This window comes from Squalius cephalus (assembly GCF_949319135.1).
Source record: "Squalius cephalus genome assembly, chromosome: 6".
Taxonomy (NCBI): domain Eukaryota; kingdom Metazoa; phylum Chordata; class Actinopteri; order Cypriniformes; family Leuciscidae; genus Squalius; species Squalius cephalus.
The window spans coordinates 16,402,648-16,426,145 of NC_137127.1; the positions used below are offsets into that span (position 1 = coordinate 16,402,648).

At 37.3% G+C, this 23,498-nt stretch overlaps 3 protein-coding genes across 8 annotated transcripts in view; all 3 read right to left on the bottom strand.

Moving 5' to 3' along the window:
- Window positions 1-4,512, bottom strand: part of elapor2a (endosome-lysosome associated apoptosis and autophagy regulator family member 2a) — a 37,681-nt gene extending 33,169 nt beyond the window's left edge. For all 4 annotated transcript variants that reach the window (XM_079874274.1, XM_079874273.1, XM_079874276.1 and 1 more), the window contains exons 1-3: window positions 4,294-4,512; window positions 1,493-1,613; window positions 282-471 (exon numbers count right to left, since the gene is read on the bottom strand). In XM_079874274.1, the coding sequence (XP_079730400.1) occupies window positions 282-471; window positions 1,493-1,613; window positions 4,294-4,461 (479 nt within the window). In that variant the 5' untranslated portion in view covers window positions 4,462-4,512. The remainder of the gene's footprint in view (window positions 1-281; window positions 472-1,492; window positions 1,614-4,293) is intronic.
- A 706-nt stretch (window positions 4,513-5,218) lies between these two features.
- Window positions 5,219-7,409, bottom strand: tmem243a (transmembrane protein 243, mitochondrial a). Its single transcript, XM_079874914.1, is given in 5 exon segments — window positions 5,219-5,710; window positions 5,926-6,030; window positions 6,551-6,601; window positions 6,926-7,051; window positions 7,053-7,409. Coding segments are annotated over 5 exon segments (465 nt in total). The 5' UTR covers window positions 7,113-7,409; the 3' UTR covers window positions 5,219-5,587.
- Window positions 7,410-7,829: 420 nt separating this feature from the next.
- Window positions 7,830-22,112, bottom strand: LOC307160578 (transmembrane protein 53). 3 transcript variants are annotated; one of them, XM_079874745.1, is made up of 5 exons: window positions 21,981-22,033; window positions 21,774-21,855; window positions 21,556-21,647; window positions 10,814-11,304; window positions 7,830-8,990 (listed from the first exon to the last, which is right to left on the bottom strand). In XM_079874745.1, exons 4-5 carry the CDS (start codon window positions 11,289-11,291, stop codon window positions 8,629-8,631), a joined length of 840 nt encoding a protein of 279 aa, XP_079730871.1. In that variant the 5' UTR covers window positions 11,292-11,304; window positions 21,556-21,647; window positions 21,774-21,855; window positions 21,981-22,033; the 3' UTR covers window positions 7,830-8,628. The 3 variants fall into 3 exon arrangements, with proteins under 3 accessions (XP_079730871.1, XP_079730872.1, XP_079730870.1); XM_079874746.1 differs by lacking the exon at window positions 21,556-21,647 and having other exon boundaries at window positions 21,981-22,112; XM_079874744.1 differs by lacking the exon at window positions 21,981-22,033 and having other exon boundaries at window positions 21,774-21,950.
- Window positions 22,113-23,498: the final 1,386 nt, after the last annotated feature.

The following is a 23,498-nucleotide window of genomic DNA, read 5'->3' on the forward strand; positions in this document are numbered from 1 at the left end:
GAAAAAATAAAGCAAAAATTAAGAAAAAGTAAAGAAAGAAAGAAAGAAAGAAAGAAAGAAAGAAAGAAAGAAAGAAAGAAAGAAAGAAAGAAAAAGAAAGAAAGAAAGAAAGAAAGAAAGAAAGAAAGAAAGAAAGAAAGAAAGAAAGAAAGAAAAAGCATTTCAATATGTTCCACTCCGAATTTCCGCTTCAATAAGAAATATACTACAACGAAAAGAAAGAAAAAAAGAGAAGTCATTCATTTATAAACGATTGTTTTGAAGACCCCAAAGTAACTCGCCTCTTGCAGGTGGATGCATGCTGTCGGTTGGGTGAGTCATTAGGGGAGGTTGCTAGGCTGCTGAATCCAAGAGGGATTTTGTCCCACTCATCGAAACGTAGGCCGCTACCCAGGGAGTAAGTGCCAGCCGCACACTTTATGCACTCCTGAGCAGACATCTCTAGAAACTCCCCCGCCTTGCATGAGAATGCTGACAGACAAGGATGTAAACAAATGTACAATACATTTTAATGAGATGTCACTGGAAAAATAAATTGACCAGAGCGATCACCAAATCCAAGTATTGGGTAGGGCAAGTATACCATGGCAATTAATTTACTGTAGATCTAAAATCCAATAAAAATATCCAGACATTTGATGAACACAATAAAATATAAAACAAAACAAATAAGTAAATAAAATCAGCTTGTTTTGTTTTTTTTACATCCGTGGGAGATTCTTTGGCAATTGAAACAAAGTTTGCTTTTTTTATTTGTTTGTTTTACCACAATGCTAGCATCTTTGGCTGTTTTAAACAAACAAACAAAAATAAAGGAAAAATAAGAAAGAAAAAATTTACAAAAATAAATGAATAATTTACCACCATGTCACCTTCTTTGGCTATTTTAAACAAATAAATATAAACAAACAAAAATTACTCTGGAAAATTAACTAATATCATGTAGTTGCATATCAACAGCAGAGCGATAATCAATTTACAATAAATTACCTTTCATTTAATACAAAATCTGTTACAGACAACATTAAACCCAAGCTTTTAATTTCCATATAATCCGATGCATTTCCAATTGAGAAAGAATATTCAGCAAGAAATAGAGTAGTGGGCGAAAAGCATTTTTTTAATTGTTTATGTCATTGAAAATTGTGACAGTTTTTATTGGTTATATTTATTAATAAAGTAAAAAGGGTCCATTTTGATTTCAGAATGCCTTTTGCTGCGTTCTTCCAAACTACACGACTAAAACTGAATACACTGGCCGAGGACTTTGTAAAGTTTGGGGAATCATTACTCAGGGCCAATGGACATTCTATCTAAGAGGAAATTCCTCTGGGCTGATAAGGGGTGACAAAAACGGTTTAAACGCACACACTCATGCCATTCAAAATGCATTGAATCACATTAGTGTTTACACATTCAAGTATGAACATCCAAATAAACACAAAATGTCCATTTCCCAAAGACCCATCTCTAACACAATATGTGAACTTACTGCAGTCGGTGCCCTTCACAGGGTCTGGCAGTCCTGTACACTCTCCTGGATTCAGAGGGATGGCCACCCTCCATCTAGACCCGGTGCTGTTACACTCCGTGTACTGAAAGTAGTAGTCCGTCTGTTAAAAACAACACGTCTAAATTTAACAAGGATCTTGACAATGCTTGTGTTTGTGGATGTGTGAAGTTAGACTGTAAAAGAGTAAAGCACATGGACGCTAGAGTATTGTGTGGACTCAGTGCAGAGGATATTAAAACAGGTCGTTACAGGTCCTCTGTCCTGAGTCTGCTGTGCGGCTGCACCCTTTCCTTTCCACAAATCAGCATCACTGGCGTTTAATTCGTGAATTCATATTTTAAGAAAAGAAATTGAAAGGGTTTGAACAAATTCTCATTACATCTACAGTATGCAATGACTTCCAGAAGAAGCATTTGAGCACACAGACTGTGACGGAGCATTTCATTGGTTGGAAAGACTGTCTGAATTAAACTCAAACAACATAAGAGAAAAATATTCTTCATGACAAAACTGCAACATATCACGTTTATGAACAAACTGGGACAATATCTTGTTGCTGAATAAACTGGACAAACTGCGACTTCTCATTTCTGAACAAACTGAACAAACCAGGCCGTTTGTGAACGAACTGACATATATCATTGGTGAAAGAACTGGGACAATATGTTTGTTAACAGATTCGGACATCGTGTTTTGTGAAGAGATTTGCACAGATATAGGCTAATTCCAATAATCAGCATCTTACAGCAAGAGTCTACTTAAAACACAGAATAATGGGTTTGAAGGAAAACAAGAAAGGTGAAGTTACTTTTTTAATCTTTAAAATACTTTGCTGAATCTCCACTTTGATGAACTATAGTATAAATAACCTAGGCCTATTCGTAGGTTAATAATGAACCCAAAAAGTGTTAACCCTGCATCTTTACCAGCTAAGGTGACAATTATAACAGAAAATGCACATTAATACACTGAGTTATTGTTTTTGATAAGGTGTGACCATTTTGTTCAGCCAAACCAATGAATCATCTCGTTACCACCACATTCCTACAGGTCCTCCAGCACCGAGTGAGTGATTAGGAAGGAAAGGCTGCCATCAGGAGGAAGCTGATAATAAAACCCAGAATGTCCTGTGGGTCAACAAACAGTAGTGCAGAGTCTGCAGTCACAGCTGAAAACCGGGATCTAGTCTCTGATATTCCACACATTACCATACAAAACACTAGTACAAGCCATATGCATATAATCAGCCTATAGTAAGTAAGTGTAAGATAGACAGATAGATAGATAGATAGATAGATAGATAGATAGATAGATAGATAGATAGATAGATAGATAGATAGATAGATAGATAGATAGATAGATCTAGGATTCTAGGATTTTTTTTCGTATTCATAGACAAGAACTGCAGTCAATCTTTTGATTTATGGGACACATAATGATCTTAAGAGTCATTTTTTCATGCACAAAGGCCAGAGGAGTTGCTGAGCTCTCAGTGAAAGCGGTTTGAGTGAAGCTATTCTTAGCATCATATCACCAGGCTCTTGAGATGGGCACGCAGGGCTGATCATCTTAGCTTAGCACTCCATTGGAACATTGTTCATCCATCAGCATAACGCTTTATCATAAGAAAAAAAAAACACATACTCTGGCTAGATTCTTCTAACACATTATTTCAGAGATGAGATGCATTTAAAATGGGATGCCCATCCCAAAATAAGCAATCTGACACCAATCAATACCTAGACAAAAAGCATATCAGCTTCTAAATCAATATTTAAGCTGAAAAGTTCAAGTAAACATACATTAGTAGGCTATCAAACACACAAAAGACATAAGAATAAACTGATTGAGAGCTTAAATTACTCTAATCTGACTGTAAACATTTATGGCAATGCAGTTTGTTCATCACTGCGAAAACAAACATCATTAAAATACATCATGAGGAGGTACCAAAGAGCCAATAATTACAAATAAACATCAATATTAAGCATGCACATTTTGTATTTTTAAAAGATATGCTGTAAAACCAAATTAAGAAATTCCACTTCAAATAAAACCAAGTATTATAAAAAAAATAAAAAAATAAAAATTGACAACAAAACAGTCCTTATTTTGGTTATATATCCTCTGCAGAAAATTACCAGAATATACCAAAAGAGTCACAAATAAGTTGTTGATTTGTAACACCAATGGATATAGATTTGGATATGGTTATGGGTTAATGAGAAACCAACAGTGAAGATTCAAATTAAAGCTCCGATATATCAAAAAAGCTTCAATGTGAGATCTAAAAATGTCTCATCTAATATGAAGGAAGGAACTTCAAAAGCCCTTTCTCTCGGGTTAGGAGAGGAACCATTCCAAGAACTTCTAAAGACGTTATTTAAGGCTCTGCCTGTCAGGATGACTTTTCCATGATAAAGATGAAATCGACTTAAACTACTACAACTGAGCATTTAAATGTTTCTTAACCTATTTTTCCTTTTCATACATATGTAAACAAAACAGCCTAATTCTCATTGACTACGGCCATTCAATCTGTGTGTATCTGATGCACCTGTTACTTTGGTTATAATAAGGTGTGATAATACATCTTGCTGCACATAGGCTATCAGTAAAGAGACTGATCCCAAAAGTACAAATAAATGTATGCCAAACAACCACGAATGCTTTAAAAACCCCACAGACGTGCAAAAACAGATACATGAACTGGACAAATGGATAAAACGCAAGGTACGCCGGTAAGTATTGCAAAAACATGAGTAGGAACGGTCTCTCACCTCTGTACACTGACGCAGTTGAGCGGAAGACCCCGTGGACGCGTTCAGGATGAAAACGCACCATATCCATGCTGTACAATTCAGTTTAAAACGCCTTCGGTGGTGAACGCTGGTTTTCCTCGTGCACTCCATCGTTTGCTGAACGGAATGATGGGACCGTCCCATCATATCAGATAGCGACGTCAACAGAGAACGTCATCTGACGGAGCCGGTTTTAAGTCTTAGAAATGACGTCACAAAAACGAGTAGCCTACAAATAGTAGGCTACATTTTAAATAAATAAATAAAAAAGTAGGCTACATTTAAATACTCACCTGTTGTAGCTATGTACTTTGAGGGTGACCATAATTCATTGTATAATTCGCACACCGTATTACTCGTATAAATACAATAATAAAAATCTCTATTAACAAGATGAATATTCAAAAAGTTATTTTTACATTCACTAATAATAGTTACAAGAGTTTGCAATTGTTATCTGCACACCGCTAGATGGCAGTCGTTTTAAATAAATTAGGAATGGTGTTCTGTAATGTGGGATATGCTGCATCTAAAATGATTTTGTCTTGTATAATTGTATCATCTTGTATAATTATGCATATTATTTCCATGATCTTATAGCCTATTAATTGAGACTAGCCTATGAGGAATATTTGTAACACCCCGGTATTTATTTTAACAGCTAAAAGGTGATTAAACTGTTGAAAACCTAAAATGAATAACTTGTCACAGCACCTAAAATATATAATTTTTCTTAAAATCCCGATGTTGAAAAAGTAAAAAAAAAAAAAAAAAAAAAAAGGTATAAATTGTATTATTGCATGCTAACTTTGGTTTGATGGTTCATAGTGGTTTTGCAAAGGCTAATCATTCAACAGTTGGTCTTCTTGAAGAGCAAAACCAGACTCATGTCATCATGGTCTCCAACCCACAAAACATTTAACTTCCATGGTACATGTGTATATTTTATTCATTGTCAGGGCTCCGTCCTTTAGTACCAGCATTGTTCACAGAACAAAAATCACAATATTTTATACAAGTAACTCTACTGAAATACTGCAGCCTTTAGCATGACTCTTGACAGCAACAGAAAATAATGAACACAAATATTCAGCATAAAGACAAGGTACACTGTTCAAATAAACTGATATGTTTGAACAAGCATTTGATCACCTATGTACACAATCAAAACTATCCCTTCTGACAGATAAACTACCTTTTATATTCATTTTACAACTTTTGTGCTTGAGAGAATTAAGAAGGTGCTCAGTGTGAGTGGTGTGCCTGAATCATGTTATCTTCCAACATCATGGAAGTACAGATTGGCACACAGACAGAGGATGATAATGAGACCAATGGAATAATAAATCAGTCCACGGAACTTTGCATCCAGATCACCTTGACGATACCAGAAAATCTGCAACAAACAGAGAAACTTATTTTTAAGAAATTATATAAACATTAATTTGTACTACAGTATGTGCTGTAGTGTGTGTGTGTCTTATATATATATATATATATATATATATATATATATATATATATACACACATACATATATACATACACATATATATACATTACATACATACATACATACACATACACATATATATATATATATAAACTTACCAGCACCAATACAGAGGAACAGATCATGAGGATGCAGACAACAAAGAAGATATTTAATGCTGTTGGAGGAGGAGTAGGGAAGACAAATGAACTGATGACAGTTACCTGAAAAAGAGGATAAAATAGAGTACAGCTTGCAGTTTGCGGTTGGATGCAGTGATCAGTAATCAGCCATTGCAGATATATGTAGGGCCAACACCATAAAAACATTTAAAAAAAAAGTAAAAGGATCCTTTAATTCATTATGTAAGATTTAGATAGCCAAAACACTACTGCAAATACTTTGTGTGTGCGCGTGTTAAACCCTACATTGTGGAGACAAAATGTGTTTTTTTGGTCCCCACAAAGAAATCAGCTTATAAAAATGCAGAAAGTTTTCTGTGATGGGGCAGGGATATGGTTAGGAGATTGAATACAGTTTGTATAAAAACCATTAAGTCTATGGAAAGTCCACATAAGAGAGTGTGAGTGTTTGGCCGGTCTTCACTTTCTGACACAGGGTTAAGGATAGAATTAGGGTTAGGCACTTAGTTGTGAAGGTTAAGGCTAGGGATTGCATGAATGTCCTCACAAAGATAGCCATACAAACACATGTGTATGTGTGTGTGTAGTCACCAATACTCACTAGGACTAAGAGAGATGCGAGTCCACCTAAAGCCAGGTTAAGAACTGTGTGCTTAAAGAAAACAAAAGCTGACATGAACAAATACAGGCGCTTAAGTTGTCAATTTAACTAGTTTATTTTTACTACATCTTTCCATATAGGCCTATCCAAGTTCAGATTGTGCATACTCATTTATCCCTTTAATTCTGCTTCATAATGTAACACCTGCTCATGTGATTGTCTGACTTCAGCATGTAAGCAATTAAAACCTCTTTTTAAAAAAATTGTTTCTTCACCGCAGCTAAAAAAAACACTTAAAACTAAGGAACAACTTTCTTTTCTTGAAAATAAAACATGCCAACCAGAACTTTAAACAAGTAAAGTTGCCTCTCTCACCCGCGTTAAAGTCTCTCCGAACAGCGCGTTGTCCGCGCCATCGGTGCGTGTGCTGAAGTCATCCATGTTGCTGGCGGGACTGAGAGGGATTCTGGTCATGAGGAGCGGATCATCTCTGAACCACACAACCTCCTGCACTCATGATCAAGCCTGAAAGGCCTTTCTCATTTCTCCAGAAGCATAACATTCACTCATGCCTCTGGCCAAAGCAGCACAAAGGGAGTTATTTTACATATATTTTATCTTTTAATGGGACATAGGAAAACATTGTTAGAGGAAATGGTCATGAGGTTATTTTGTTATGGGAAATTACAGGAAAGAATTTGATGGGTAACTTGCAAATCTAACATTTCATTTGATAAAGTGAAAATGGCAATTATTATGAATGAAATGGACGGGGCTTAGTGGCCCAGATGGGTTCTCTAATTTATGAGTGTCCAAACTTGGTCCTGGAGGGTCACTGTCCTGCAGAGTTTAGCTCCAACATGCCTCAACACACCTGAGACCTTGATTAAGGTTCAGGTGTGTTTAATTGGGGTTGGAGCTGAATTCCAGGAGCAGGATTGGACACCCTGCTCTAACTCAGGTCAGATGGGTCTAAATTATCATAATAATCATCGCTTCAGTGCCATTCATAAATTCTCTCCCATGGGCTCATGGGATAGTAAAGTCTCCATCATATGCACACTTCATGAACTCCCCGGATTGAGTACTGTGAATTACTGTGTAACTTTTGTCATATCCTGTTTTTCAGCTATACTGTAGTAGGGAAGTATGTGATTTCAGATGCAGCCTGTGTATTATGTTTCACCTTAAACAAACCTTTTGTGAGACTTCTACACTAAACAAAAAAACACACACACACACACACACACACACACACACACACACACACACACATTATTAATCAGAATGATTGATTTATTTGATTTTAAACAAAAAAAGTAAAAACCTTAATTTTTGCACTGATAAACAAGGTGAATACAGGTAAGCAGGCCATTTTGACATGGGCATTGCTTTAAAATATGCCAAATGGCTAAGGCCTGCGCACAATATAATTTTAAATAGGTACATATCTCCATTACATTATACAGTGTAAAAGTACAGAAATGTGTAGCACAAAAACCTAAGTGTCCAACTTTACTTGTATTCACTGTATTTTCAGTTTAGGTACCTGAACACAACCTTTATATTATTCACGTGTCTTTGCTAGAAAAACAACAATGCATAGGTTTACCAGGATTGTGTCAAATGGTATATTATACTTGTTATTCAGATTTGATATAGCTAGGTCATTTCTTCATTTGAATACAAATAATTAGTCAAAGAAAACTGAAAGAGCAGGCTGTTTCCCTTTGAAGCAAACAGATCAATGGTCCAAGATGGACAGTCAGTGTATTCAAATGAACATACTATAGATGTTAAAAGTTAAGTCAAGTCGTCATATAAGCTACGACTCATTACATGCAAAAGGTCTCTTAAACCTTTCACTGTTTATCTCAAATATCTACAGCAAAATAATAATATACAGTTGTGTATTTCAAGATAGTCATTTTGAGGTCGGAAGTACAGGAGCTTCACATAGTATTGCAACATATCAATAGATTGTATGTAGTATTACACATTTGCGACCTAGAACAGTCAAACCAGGCACTTCAGGCAATTTCTAATGTTTGATGAGACAGGTGATGGCCGTTCAGAGTTTACATTTTGGCCTTTAGAGGCACCATGTTGAGAGACATCACAAAGTTCTCTAGGGTGGCCAGGTATTCCTGAGGATGTGTGCGCAGATGACCTGCATGAATAGACTCTTTCCACTTCTTGATCTCGACAGATAGGCCTCGATTCCTCCATAACTCCACCGCCTTCTCCAAGCTCTTGTAATCGCACATTACATCGTTCTCAGAGTAAAAGAAGAGAGCAGGCGCCATCACATTATTGTTCCAGAAAATGCTGATCGCCGAGTTCAAGTAGTCAACCGTCTGGTGTTTAAAGACATGGAAGTACAGAAGGCCAGCCGTTCTCACAAGACCCTCCATCCGGGGAAATATGGTTTTACCCAGACCTGGAAAACAAACAACAAACCCAAAATAATCAAAGCAAAAGATTTCAGGGACAACTAATTCTAGTTCATCAGGATAAATTTCTATCTGAAGTTTTTTAGGCCTTGTGTAGTTTGAAAACTTGAGGCGTTTGAAAAGAAATTTGATGTTTGAAAGCTACAAGGTTTCTAGTGTTGCTATGTGGTAGGCAGATAAATATACAGACACAGACATACAAATACTGTTCAAAAGTTTGGGGTCACTCACATTAAATTGATCAAAAGTGACAGTAAAGATTTATTTGTTAAACATTTATTTTGTTAAAAAAGATTTCTATTTCAAATAAATGCTGTTCTCTACTCATCATAGAATCCTGAAAAAAAAACATTTATCACCATTTCCACAGCAAAACGTTTTTTCAACATTGATAATGGTAATAAATGTTTCTTGAGCAGCAAATCAGCATATTAGAATGATTTCTGAAGGATCATGTGACACTGAAGACTGGAGTGATGATGCTGAAAATTCAGCTTTACCATTACAGAAATAAATTACATTTTATATCATAATAAAACATTTATTTTAAATTGTAAGAATTTTTCACAATATTACTGTTTTTTTTTTTTTTTAGCCTTGGTGAGTATAAGAGGCCTCTTTCAAAAACATTAAAAAAAAAATCGTACCAACTTTACATTTTTAAAAAGTACCGTTAATCTCCAGATTGAGTCAAAATGTTTTAAGGTTTTTACAAGCAGTAGTGTTATGCACTGCAATTTACATAAACAATTATGTACATGTATTTTATTTTTGAAGATGTAAAGTTTTATTTATATGAGAAGGTATATTGCTTTTAATCAAGTTCGAAATCAAACCTGACAATAAAACATGATACTGTCTGAGTAATCATGTAACCTATAATTATTAGCAGAGGCTGACTGATTTATATAGTCCATGACCCCACATTTGGTCATAGTGCCAACTTTAAGTCTCCAGTATACTGTATGTTCACCATCTGTTATGGGAGTTGCTCTACAGGAACAACACTCCTACACAGACGTATTAAATCACAAACACATTTACAGTGTGACTTTACTACTAGGGCTGGGCGGTGTGATGGTGTATTTTATAGAGAATTCACTGTATTGTTGTCGTAGATACCCTGTTTTATTTAATTGTTGGTTAGATTTCCTTTTTTAAGCAATTAATACTTTTATTCAACAAGAATGCACGAAATTAACAGTTATAATGTTACAAAAGATTTCTATTTAAAAAAAAAAATGCTGTTCTTTTGAACTTTCTATTCAGAAAAAGAATATTAAGCAGCACAACTTTTTTAAAATGATAAACATAATAATGCGCAAATCAGCTTATTCGAATGCAGTATTAGAATGATTTTTGAAGGATCATGTGACACTGAAGACTGGAGTAATGATGCTGAAAATTCAGCTTTACAATCACAAGAATAAATTACATTTTAAAATGAAAAATAGAAAATAGTTATTTTAAATTGTAATACATTTGTAATATTGTAGTAGATACCATGAATTTATGTAGCTATTATGTCATTTATTATACATGGAAAAAAAAGGGGGTAATGTGAAAATGCAGATCAGGACGTAAGCCAAAACAAGTCAAAAAGTGAAAGATTTGTTTGTACAACTGTAGAGTTTGAATGTTTAACATTACCACTTGAATTTACAGCACAAATAATATAAAATATACATAATATAAAAATAGTCATAACATGATGCAAGATTCTGATCATACCATCCACCCCAAAGTGTTAGCAGTGCAGACTGAAAGGATTATATATTAACATACTTTACATTGCAATCTCTGTACATACCGGTGGCCATATGGTCCAGTGATCCTATGACCAGGCTGTCGTAGATTTGACCCCTGATCCTGTTTGTCAGGCCTTGGTAACGCTGGGTATCTTTGGCCACATGAACAAGCACCTGAGAAAACGTATATCCCCCTATGGAGAAAGCATGGACTAGTAGGGGGCGCTGTGAGAAGCGCTCGCTTTCTAATAATTCCAGCACACGGCCACCGTACTCCAACCCCCAACGGGGCCACAAGAACTCTCTCACTTCGCTTTCCACTACGAGCACATCAAAGCCTGTGCGAAAGTAAATCTCACAGTACTTGGCAATGGCTTGCGGTCTGGAGCCCAGCCACGGCAGTAACAGCAATATAGGTTTAGGGGGACCAGGTGAAAAGCTAGCCGTAGGAGTCCCATCGACGTCACTGGTGAAGAAGGTGATGCGTTTACTGATCTTGTGCGCAGTGACCCCAGCCATGGAGACCGCTCTGGAACGCATGACAGCAGGTGAGCTAAAGAAAGAGCACAGTGGAAACAACAGCAGTTAAAACTTCACAGCTGACTCCAACTTACTCACGTGTCCTCGGCTGCCACAGAAATCCGCCCAAAGACAGGTGAATTCTAGAAATCTGCCGCTTCAAGAAAAATCGAATCTTCTGGATGAACGACATGCTGTATTGCCTGAATCCTTGCATTTGTCTGAATCGGTTAAAACAGTGCGTTTCAAAGCCCTGCTCCTCTTAAACTGCGCATATCTGACAGACCCATTTCAGGCCATGGTGAAGAAACCCTCTCTCCTGGGAGACTGCAATCTTCAATTTATGAAATGCTAAATATTTAAGTGTTGCACCATTAGACTTGATCAAGTTCAAACGTAACCCTGCACATAAAATTAAAGGTGAAGTATGTAAGACTTTTATGTTAAAATACATTCTCTTAAAGGGATGGTTTGGAGTAAAATCAACCTAGGGTCCTTTGCACCATGACCTCGAGCCAAACATCCCTCTCATCAGAAAAAGAGGAGTTATTTTGATAACTTTTTAATTTATTATTAAAAAAAAACATGATGTGCATGACAAATGTATAATACATACTGCAAAATTAGTTAAAAAAAAAATTCATTTTGATTTCATGGTGATTAAAGCCTTAGACATACAGTATTTGATAAAATTGACATTTACTTTGAGATGACCTGATATTCAACAATAAACTGATCTAAATTATGCCTTTTCCTGTGTGTCACCCTGTCACTGGTACATGTCAGATTCCAACAAACAATAACAATTAAAAGAAATAAATGTCATTTTTTTCCAGTGTTAAATTCATCCTTATACATTTTAGATACAGTTCCTATCCTAATGTTACCATGTTTATGCAATGTTTTGTTAATATATATTTAATTCATATAATTTTTGTTAATATAATATAACAGATGAATAAGAAATTCTTTCCTATCTAAAAAAAATCTCACGTCATAGCAAAGATAAACATGTGTAGCAATGGGGCCTCCAGCAGTAGGATTGAGAGAAAGTCTTGAGAAATGTGATCAAGGGTCAAAGAACAAACACAGATGTGGATTCTGATGCACGTCAAAACAAACATGTGTATGTTCCATGATACAAGGCAAGCTGACATTGACCTTTCAACACATGCTCTCACAAGGCTTAATCCAGCAACTTATAGCTATTGACGCCTTTCATTCCACCTTAAATGGCAAGGTGCTTCATTAACATGTCTGTATCTATAGCATTGTGTCTATACAGTGCTGATTCTGTCATTTTCGGTGCACTGAATATGATCAAATTTTCAATTGATCCTTAAACTTGACAGTACAGAAAGAGCCATCCTGTACCAAAAATTAATTAAAAAATGATTCAAACTTTGCATTTCATCATCTCTGTGTCAAATTGAACAAGACCGAGAGACGCGAGAAATGGGCTGAAAGTTCATAGGACTTTGCTATGAATTCATCTGTATTGTCCAATAAGTTAATGGTTCGGGAACCGCACCTGTGGCTGGCTGCACTGCTGCTTCGCGCTCAGTAAGGAATATAGGTAGTAATCTCTATCTGTCTGTCTGTCCGTTTGCATTTTGATTATTTCGAGAACCGTTCATCCAATCGACTTCACAAGGGAGAGCAGAGTCGCATTTGGTTCAATATAGACAGACACGCGAGACGCGACACGTTCAGAATTAATAGTAAACTACAGAACAGCGCGAGCGGGAAGCGGCGCACCTCACGCGAGCAGGGCTTTATATTCTCCGAGAACGGACACTGCACTAGTGATATAAAACGCACACAGTCTGTTAACTTAAGCAATACTTTTAAGGTAGTCTAATATTTTTCTGACTAAAAAATTACTGACATAGTAAAGGGTAGATTTAAATAAAGAAAAACGAAATTTAAATAAAGAAAAAAAACGAAATTTAAATAAAGAAAAAACGAAATTTAAATACAGAAGAAACGAAATTTAAATAAAGAAAAACGAAATTTAAATAAAGAAAAAATGAAATTTAAATAAAGAAAAACAAAATTTAAATAAAGAAAAATGAAATTTAAATAGGCCTAAAGAAAAACGAAATTTAAATAAAGAAAAAACAAAATTTAAATAAAGAAAAACGAAATTAAGTTAGCCTAAATTAAAAATGAGATTAATTTAGATTGATAATAACGGGTAAAAAGTCTAATACATTTTGTTTCTATTATTCTATTTTCCACAATGTCAAAGCAACAGCAGCAATACAAGCTCAGGCATGCACTTCGGTCCATACAAACTCCACTGTTCTGCGCTCTAGCCAGAGAACACTCCCGTTGCTGGAACACTTATTAGGCGTCGGTTCTATTTCTAGCATGCATTCGTTTTCCGCATGGCTCGAGCCGCGCCTGAGACGCTTCTCACGCAGCCAGTGTGCAAACTCCAACCTGTTAACATGGGAGCCGAAATAAAAACAGACACGCCACGCAGCTGAGACTCTCACGCCAGCAGCCAGTGTGTCGCCGGCCTTATTGTGTGTCACCAAGCGCGAATGAGAACCGTTTTGCGGGGAATCCCAGGTGTCAAAAAAAACAAACGTTTTTTCGTTGTTGTTTTATAAATGCTCTATGACAATTGTTTAAAGGAGTCATAACCTAGTATTACCTTGGATACCTACTGCTGTATTATAGTCTTTCAGGCCCTTCTAAAAAAGAAAAGTGGAAAAAAAATAAACACAGAGCTCCTCAGACCCTTATTTCTGAAGGCATTATTGTCTCGCGAGATCTGATGCGATATTTTGGCTGTGTGGACGGTCATTTTAATAATGCAAATGAGGGGCGCGTTGATTGGTGGCAGGAAGGAGGGGGGTTGACAACGCAGGTAACGCTTTAGCATTTCATTCCAAAATGACATCATGGCGCAAGTTATGAATGAACCCGACCAGGGGTGCGTTTCCCGAAAGCATCGTTGGCCAACTATGGTCGCAAGTTCCGTCGTTACCAATAGAGTTCAATGGACATTGCGATGAACTTGCGACCATAGTTGGCCAACGATGCTTTCGGGAAACGCACCCCTGGCCGCGACCGGCAATATACAATAGCCGAATTCATGATGATCTCAGTCATTTGTTGTTTGCAAAGTAACGTTAGCAGCCATTCCCCATGTTTACCTCGAAGCTAATACTCCCGCTAGCATACAATAGCCGCATTAGCAGTTAGCTGCTGTTTGGTACACACAGTAGAGCAATAAAAACTCAGTCTTACCGTTTCAATTTCAGGCAAGTCTCTGATGGTTGGAATTGCACCTTTTTCCAAACAGAGCTTCGAGGCCAACTTCGCCTGATATTGCCCCAAATTTGTGTATGATTCCTGTGTGAAATGTTTAGCGCAGACTCCTAACGATAAGCCAGTTGAAAGGGTTGTTGGGACAGCGTCATTAAAAATGAATTTCATCCACTGGTCCCTGATAGTTTGGTCCGTTTTTGGTAGAGAAAACACATTTACATGTTGTTTGTGGCAGTCAACCACAGAGCAACTCAGGTGTGTACTCGTTTCTCCATCTTTCTCGACTGAACTGAATATGAGGGGGAGAGGGGCGGGCTTCCCGCGGCATAGGTTTGCGGTGTCCATATATGGTATATCCTGCCCCGTCATGACGTCAAGACGGGGCTGAAATCAAAATCTCGTATTTGAGTGCGCGTGCACGCGCGCTGGTTTATTTACCCTGAGGTAAACAAACGCTTCACTTTTAAATATCGGCTTCCCGGCCAGTGTATAATCGTTAGGCAATCATAACATACATTGATTCTCGTGGAAAAGTGAAAATTGCAGGTTATGACTCCTTTAATAAGTGTTCAATCAAAATACAAAACATCGCATCTTTTTTTTTTTTTTTAGTCGACTAATCGTTGCGCAGGACAGGACTTTGGTCGACTAAGCATTTCTTTGGTTGACTACAGCCCTACGGCTGGGACATGCTTATTGCTCGTGAGCATCCCTATGCCCTACTCCCTTTGAAGGGAAGACGGCAGAGCCCTTGAAGTGGGACTTTGGAGTGGGCACTAGTAGGGCTGGGCGATATATCGCTAGGGATGGCTGACGCGAAACAGTCGTTCCGAAGCTTTGCGAGATCCCGAAGCGCAGATGTTTCGAAACACTGATCCGAAGCGTGATTCAAAACACCCATGTCACGTGACTATGGCCAAACGAAGCCTCGAAGTGTTTCACTAAGTGTTTCATCAGGTGTGGTCCGCCGAATCAGCGTTTGATTGACACGGTCGGGAACAGACCACACAATCGCACATCTGTATAAAAGTGAAATCAACGCATCTTGACCTCGTGGGCTTTTGTGAGAGGAGTTTGATTTTGAGATAGCGGATTTTTGGTGATATAGTGACATACATAGTGCGATTTGATTAGTTATAGGCTATTTAGGCTTACATTTAAATTTACACAACACATTGACTGATTGGCTAGAGACAGAGTATACATATTGTGACACATTAGCCTAATAGATGCATAGATATAAATATATATAGACAACTAGATTATAGATAGATAGGCTACATATAAAGATACATAGATAGATTATATCTAGATACATATCTAGGTACATATCTAGATACAGTACATATCTAGATTATAGATACATATCTAGATACATAGATAGATTCATATAGATAGATACATAGATAGATAGATTTGGATAGATAGATAAAATGGAGGCTCCTCAGAAGAGATGCCGTACATCTGTGGTGTGGGAGCATTTCCGTTTAGAAACCCCAAATAAAGTGGTGAGATGTGTGTTTATGGGAACTTTTTGATACTCGTATCCATGATACACAATGCTACAGCTGATGCCACAGTGGAAGTGAAAAAATACATCAACGATGCGTATTTGCCCAGAACTCATGATCCCCTAAAAAATCTAAAAAATATCTTTGCATGCCAGCAACAAGTGTCCCTTGTGAGAGGATTTTTTCAAAGGCTGGAGAAATTATCTGTAAAAAAAAAGAAGTAGGCTAAGTCCTTCCACAGCAGAGAAATTAATATTTTTGAATAAAAATCTCTAAAAAAGTGAGACATTGTGGCTTGATTTCTTTTAATATTCATTTTTCATGACCAAGATAACATTATGCACAATGAGGAGCCTATAGGTTACAAGCTTCACATATTAGAAAAATACAATAATAAAAAAACAACACATTTTTTTAATGGCTCGTCAAGGTTTCAGATCAACACCTGCAAGTGACCACTAGGTGTCACCGTTGAGACGGGTGTCGGATTGATTCGAAACCTCGAAACAATATGGCCCATTTGGTTCAACTGTTTCCTTGCTTCACGAAGCCTCGATCTGCCCATCACTATATCGCATGAGATTGTTATGCGCATCTCGTCAGTAAAGCCAGTTCCTTGATTAGTAGTAAATCGCCATCACCTGCTTTCAGATGGAGCGGCATTTACAACACAGAGCCGTAGTTAACTGACAAGCTGAGCCATATCGCATTAATTATCGCAGGCGATACGTCTACAACGTAACGTTATTCAGGCAAATCTTTCAATCAATTCAGTTGAAAAATCACTCCTCTTCATAACGTAAGGATCACGTCCAACATATGTTTAAATTTTTTGTTATATTTTTCTCTTGTAATAGCGTCTAAAGTAACATTAGTACAGTAAGATTTACTCCATGTCGTCCATTCCACTCTTCACTTCCTGCCCTCCATCTGAATTTCGCGCGTCATCACAATCACGTGACTGCAAACCACCTATTATTTTCACCTGGGATGTTCCCATGACAACGCAGCATGGTGTCCATCAGCTGAATAGCTGTTCTTACGACAGAAATATAATGCTGTTAACGTAACGGTTGCAAATATATATGTATATGTATAAAATTTGTACAGTGTAACTGGCGTTTCTGTATTTGGTTGTGTTGTGAACTTTTGCAGCGTGTTTCTGTATTTGGTTGTGTTGTGAGTATTTGGAGCACACGTGTGTTGTGAAACTGATGAAGATTGCATGTGTTTTCTTCAGCTGCATTGCGTTGAGCTCTCTCGGCCACCGAAAAAATGGGTATTTTCACAGTGCCTTATACTGTGTACTGTACTGTGTATACAGCAGCGGAAGTTACATTATTTCACCATTAGATGGCGGCAAAGACTGTCTTTATGAATGAGTCAGTCAGTAGAGAAGACTTTTATATTGAAAGGACAAACTTGTTGAAACTGACAAATGATAGCATGTCAGGGAACGGAAAACTCCTTAACTGTTAAATGGACAATGTATGGCAGCAGACATTCAAACTGATTTTTTATTGCGAACATAGGACTGACCTGAAGGAAAGTGCTATATCTACTGTAAATGCAGGTACACTCGCTTACTCGATCTCTCACAAAACTCTATATATAAGCTTCAATGAACAATATCATTGAGAACAAACATATGTTTACGTTGCTAAGAGTGGTTGCTAGCGGTGTTGTGTAGTGGTGAATGAATGAATGTGGCATTTATATAGCGCTTCCATAAGTACTAGTGGGGATCTCTCCCCAACCACTACCAGTGATACATAGAACCGTAGGGTGAAGCGGTCATAGCCGTGTTTTATCGTGAATAAAACACAGCCCAATCAGGATAAAGGACTGGAAATAACCGTTTTTATAACAAGAAATAATCTATTCTTGTATGTGTATTATGCGGGTGGAAATAAAACGAATAGTCCCTGTCACTAGGTTGGGTCTGCCTTCAAATGTCAATTATTTTGAAGTCTTTCATAAAGATCTTGAAGAGCTTTGATGATGGGATGTGGTCAAGATGAGGATCATCTATCCAGTTTTGTATCCATGCAAAAAAATTTATTTCCACCCACTAAGAACCAGCCTGGTGCCTGAGCCAATCAACAGAAAACTTTTTTTTTTGCATAAACAAATAATCGTCAGAATTTGGTGCATACATAGCCTATTCAAGAAAGTCCAGTGTTCCGATAACATGTAAAACCTTATATGAATACATATCTTACCATGGGGACAATAACAGTACTAGATGCCCTAAACTCAATATATGTAGTAAGGGACTGTTCGTTTTTTATTTAAGGGGCCACCGGAGGAGTTTTGAGATCTGTAGTCAAAAATGACCCTCCCTTCGCCAGCAATAAATTTTTCTATGACCCTCCAAAATGATTGTGAAAAAAGGCATGACCCTCCCCGATAATTTATTGATTAGCCTACTTCTGTACTGGTTTGTGCTTGGCAAAGATGTTCAGATAGCCATTGTTTGATTTTTTTACAACCATAAACTCTTGCTTTCTCATCTTACTAGGGCTGTAACGATAGACCAAACCAACGATTCGGTTCGTATCACGATTTTTGAAAAAAATCATGTTTTCGGTGCTGATGCGGTGTGACGCGTTCAACATGTGGGTGGCGCTGCCAATAAAGCATCTAAAAGCTGTCACAAAGAACCAGCAAAAGTAATGATTATGAATATGTCAAATATAGCAATGAGACATTTTAATTGTTTATTAATAAACAAGTGTTTTCTGTGTCGACTGCAAAGATGAAGTTGACGATGCGTCGTGATCTTCGCAGAACGCGCCAGAGAGAAATGCACATTTCATACGGATTACATAAGAGAGCAGTCTGTTTTCTTTCGTTTTGAATTGTTCTGTTTAAAAGTAGACATTTCAAGGTTTCTATATATTTCTCAGGTCTGTGAGGCAAGTAGCCTACCTTACGCTGAGTTTCGGTTCATTTATGAGACGAGAGTCCAGTTCACTCGCCGGTGCCTCCGTGTCATGATTATCTATTTTCTACTATATTTACTATATTTCTTATTTATTAAATCCAGGCAATTGGTTGATGAAACATTGATTAAAATTAAGATACAATTAATAAAAAAACGAAATTCACTTTAAAGACAGGCTTTGTGCTTTCTGTTTGAGGTCTGTGTGATTTTTTTAAAGTCGCTTTCAGAGCAGTCATGTCCGTAATGGAGAACTGGAGAAGTCATGTCACGCCCTTAACATTGTTTTTGTTTTGTTTTTTCACATAAATGCGAACACGAAAAATAAAATAAAACGAATATTTTATGTTCTGTGGAGGCCGAACCTTCTTCATCCGGTGGGTATACATCTTTTGGTTTGCGCAGTGTAATTCATAGAATTACTAAAAAATATTTTGCCACCTAAAAGTTAAAGATTTTTGTGTCACGTCAAATGTGTAGGCTATTTCCCTCATATTAAATATAAAACGCATGTGTAGACTGATATTTTTCTAATGCCTTGACTCCTTTATTAAGGGAGTATGGATATATTAACAGACGTTTCAATATATTGGTATTAAATGCATTTTCTGAGAATTTATATTTCAAGTTTTGACTGCAAATGTCATGTCCATAACGCTGGAATTTTAACGAATTTATCCTCAACTAGTTTTTTGGTGTAGGTCTACGTATTTTATTATGTTAACTTTTAAATAATACTAAGTAATTTAAAGATGTGGTAGCCCTACATCTTACACACCACTTACACACACATAACTCCACTGTTATGCTGGCAGTTTCAGTAGATTTACTCACTAACATTATTGTGGAAACAAAATAAGGATGGAAACAAAATATGGTAGTATCGCGCTACAGCGCACATTCTATCAGCTGCAGTTCTGGCGCCTCAGTCCCAATACTGTAAAACTCGACGTACATTCACAGCACACATGTTAATGCAGCGGTAGAGTTACACTCACAGGACACTGTGCACTTATTCGCAATCACAAAAGTTCATTATTTGCTCGTGCATTAAAGCTTTGCCGGGTAAACATTTCATTGGCGTTCAGTTCTGACATGATGCACTTTTTCTGAGCGCGTACAGAAGTGCGCGCACTGTCAAACAGCGCCAAACTGGATTTGTGTTGGGTCAGACCCATCTGATATAGATGGGGGACTGATACCGCGAGAGCAACATGGAGATACATGTAAAAGATATGCAGCAAACAAGCCACTTTGAAATGTTGCTGTTTTCAGGAATAAAAGTTGGGTGACCCTTCCCCTAGACTAAAAAAAGTTGGATGACCCTCCCCTCAACAAAGAATAAAAAGACATGACCCTCCCCTATTTTCCTCCGGTGGTCCTTTCCATAAATACCGAACGGTCCCTAATCAATATTGAAGTTCCCCTCCCCTTTGTCAATGTCCTTGAAAATAATCAAGAAAGGCCAACTCGAATTGGCCAGAAGGTCCAATAAATGGCTAACTCTGGGTGTTTCTCAATATGCGTTCTTCAGCGATCTTGCGTCCTTGTGTTCTCGTTTTACGTCATCATAACCGTCGAAGTTCAGACCCAATTCTCAAGAACGCAAGTACAGAGGACGCATGAAAGAACCCGGATGTGTTCTTGATACCGAGGAGGATTCCTCGGTATCAAGAACACAGCGAGGATGCATCGAATGCAGACTTGAGCTAGTACTCGCCTGGTGTCCCAGAAGTCATTGCGGCCGGTTCCGAGTTCGTTCTTCCAAGGAAGCTTGGCAAGACCGGTCTCCACGAGAACACAAGTCCGTTCTCTGCGTTCTTGGAATTGAGAAACAGCCTCTGTCTTCATTATTCCATATGTGGAAAGTGAAACGCGTATGGTCCAAAAATCAGCAGATACTGCCTGTTTTCTTGTAGCTGCTCATCTTGGTCATTTGACCCTTTGCCCATTTCACATGTTGTTGACCGTTAAAACGCGTCGTCACAGTCTGTGAAAAATCCAGTCTATGTGAACTATACTGTGCTCCAAGGTCAAAGTCAGCATGTTATTCAAAACAAAAGCCCAGTCTTAAAATAAACCCAGATTATCATAAATCCTGATCATCTAACAGTTACTGCTGTCTGATGATGTTAATGACTTTACTTTATGATGAAGACGCTGCAGAAAATTACATGAAATCATCCTCATTCAAATATGCTAAGATAATTAGCCGCATTACAGCCCTTTTTATTTTTATAAATGTCAAAACACAATTTTAGGAAACCGTTTGGAATATAAGCTTGAACTTCTGCTTCACTTTATCCGTACATATCGAGTCACTTTCAGCAGCCTGTGGTAGTTTAAGAGATTGTTAGTAACTTGTTGGCATGACTAGCTGCCATGTTAGCAACGCCAAACTAAAGGATAAAACCAAAACAAATATGCGGTTTTTCACTTATATAAACTGTCGCAGGTCTCTACGGGTCAGTCTATGTGTAAACAGACTTTACGTTTAATGACAGTATCCCAAAACAACGTCAGTAACAGATGTAAGTGCGTTTCTTACCTGCTGCTGACAGACAAGACTCGAGAGCTGAGGCAGATGCTGGCGTGCACGAGCACCGTGACCGGCAGATCGGGAACGCTCTGTTATGAAATCTGTGACAGGCGCGTGCAAGCAAAGCAAAAAAATAAATAAAAAATGAAATAAGGAACTATATTGACTAAACCATGCATATACGAATATAAATACATATATAATAGTTATATGAGGGCGTTTTTAACCTGCTGCTAACAGGACACGAGCGCTGGGGCAGATGCTGGCGTGCACGAGCACCGGCAGATCGGGGACGCTCTGTTATGAAATCTGTGACAGGCGCGTGCAAGCAAAGCAAAAAAAAATAAAAAATAAAAATAAGGAACTATATTGACTAAACCATGCATATACGAATATAAATACATATATAATAGTTATATGAGGGCGTTTTTAACCTGCTGCTAACAGGAAACGAGCGCTGGGGCAGATGCTGGCGTGCACGAGCACGGCAGATCGGGGACGCTCTGTTATGAAATCAAGTGATAGGCACGTGCAAGCAAAGCAAAAAAAATAAAAATAAAAATAGGGAACTATATTGACTAAACCATGCATATACGAATATAATTACATATATAAGGCTAGTGCCTTAACCCTCTATTGCATAGCGTTGCCATATGGCAACAATTACTTTATCTTAATTTTTTTTTAAAGCTGTGATATAAAATCTATGTTTTTACAGTTAGTTGTGAAAAGGGGGCTTTAACTTTTAAGAAAATACAATTTATGAGGTCACATGACCAGGATATCCTGTTTGCCAGTCCTTTTTGCTCATGGACATTGACATGCAAACATCACTGTCTGGGGCTCCTGAAGAAAATTTTCATCAAATAAAAAAATTAAATCAGTATCTGGGGTAAGTAAACTTTAATTTTTTAACATTAAATTCAGTTTTGATTTTATAAGTTTTTTGTAATATGCTAAAATACATTTGTTGCCATATGGCAACTATATGCAAATATGGAAACGTCCTGGTGCATTCAACCTAATGGAGTCCCATTGACTTACATAGCATGAAACTACTCTGAGACTATGTTTACAACTTTTGCTTATATTTTAAAGGTAAAAACATTAGACCTTCACAAGCTGTTGTGGTGGGGAAAAATAAAAGAGGGCCCCAAAGCTTTGTCCCGCCAGATCCTGTCCGTAGAGACCGCACAGACCACTGGCCCTTGCATGCATCTGAGAAGGGCAGATGCAAAATGCCAGGATGCAAGGGCATTGTAAGAAGCAAGTGCTCCAAGTGTTTAGTTTTCCTCTGCTTCACTGACTTTCACAAGTCATGAAGAGAATTAAATGAAATGAAACAGCAAAAAAAAAAGACTAAATTAAATGAAACGAATGAATAGTGTATTTCAGTGAGACAGGTTCCAGGTTCCTGGTTATTATTACCAGACATTTCAGATAACTGTTGAAATTATATAATGTTTTTACTGTATAAATGTTTGTTTAAACATTTCACTAGTATGAGATGGATTTGTTGAGTCTTGTTTTAAATAAAATTAGTTTTTTTACATTTTTTTTGATTTTATGGTACTTTCCACGATTGCATATTGTTGCCATATGGCAACAATTTACCAACGACCCCCCTTTAAACTTTTTTTTAGATTTTTTTTATATATATCTGTTATTTAGCTCATGTTAAGTAATAAAAACATGCAAAACATTTTTTACAATGTCTAATTAATAATGCGTGCAATAGAGGGTTAAAGGCACAGTACTCTTTGTGTAGTAGTAAGTGACAGTTTTAAATGGTATTAGGTGCCTACTGTAAATGTTCTTCACCACCAACAGGTGGCGGAGGAGACTTTTCCCAGCTGAAAAGATTTGAAAGATCAGGAAGGTCCGATTCATTTCTCTGATCCAGTTCTTTAGAATGGTTCATTTTGGTGAACCGACTAAAAAAAAAAACTATT